Below are 599 nucleotides of genomic sequence, written 5' to 3'. Positions count from 1 at the left end.
AGGACCCGTCCCCACCCCTGCCCTCGCCCGCAGTACATGTACTGGACGATGCTGCAGCAGCTCACTCACCACTCCGTCAACGGCTGCAACCTGCGGCCCGGGGACCTGCTGGCTTCCGGAACCATCAGCGGGCCGGTGAGTACCCACCTCACGCAGATCCAGCCCCCCACGCCCCCCTCCCTGCTCCCCACGCAGCCCCGAGGGCCCCGGCTCACCCCCAGGGGGGCGTGCAGGTGCCTCTGTCCTACTTGGCTTCCTCCACGTCTGGGTGGGGGAGGGACTTCCTTTCCAAACTCAGGGCGAAAGGGCCCGGCCGGTGCGGCTCAGTGGCTGAGCGCGGACCTATGAACCAGGAGGTCAGGGTTCGATTCCCGGTCAGGGCATGTGCCCGGGTTGCAGGCTCCATCCCCAGTGTGGGGCGTGCGGAGGCAGCCGATCCGTGATTCTCTCTCATCATTGATGTTCCTCTCTCTCGCTCCCTCTCCCTTCCTCTCCGAAATTAAAAAATAATAATAAAAAATATTCGTAATTTCAAATTCCGAAGGAAAGAGATGGGTGTGGGAGCAGGAGGCTGTGTCTGTTGGGGGGGGGGGGGGGGA

The 599-nt window shown here is 62.9% G+C and overlaps 1 protein-coding gene across 1 annotated transcript in view; it reads left to right on the top strand.

Annotated features, from left to right (window-relative positions):
• FAH (fumarylacetoacetate hydrolase (fumarylacetoacetase)) overlaps window positions 1-599 on the top strand; it is a gene marked incomplete at its 3' end in the record, with an annotated part of 26972 nt that overhangs the window by 18463 nt on the left and 7910 nt on the right. The window contains exon 11 of the mRNA XM_005858281.2: window positions 34-135. Within this exon, the coding sequence (XP_005858343.2) occupies window positions 34-135 (102 nt within the window). The remainder of the gene's footprint in view (window positions 1-33; window positions 136-599) is intronic.

This window comes from Myotis brandtii, unplaced genomic scaffold (assembly GCF_000412655.1).
Source record: "Myotis brandtii unplaced genomic scaffold, ASM41265v1 scaffold1166, whole genome shotgun sequence".
Lineage (NCBI taxonomy): Eukaryota > Metazoa > Chordata > Mammalia > Chiroptera > Vespertilionidae > Myotis > Myotis brandtii.
This window is presented reverse-complemented; position numbering and strand designations above follow the sequence as displayed.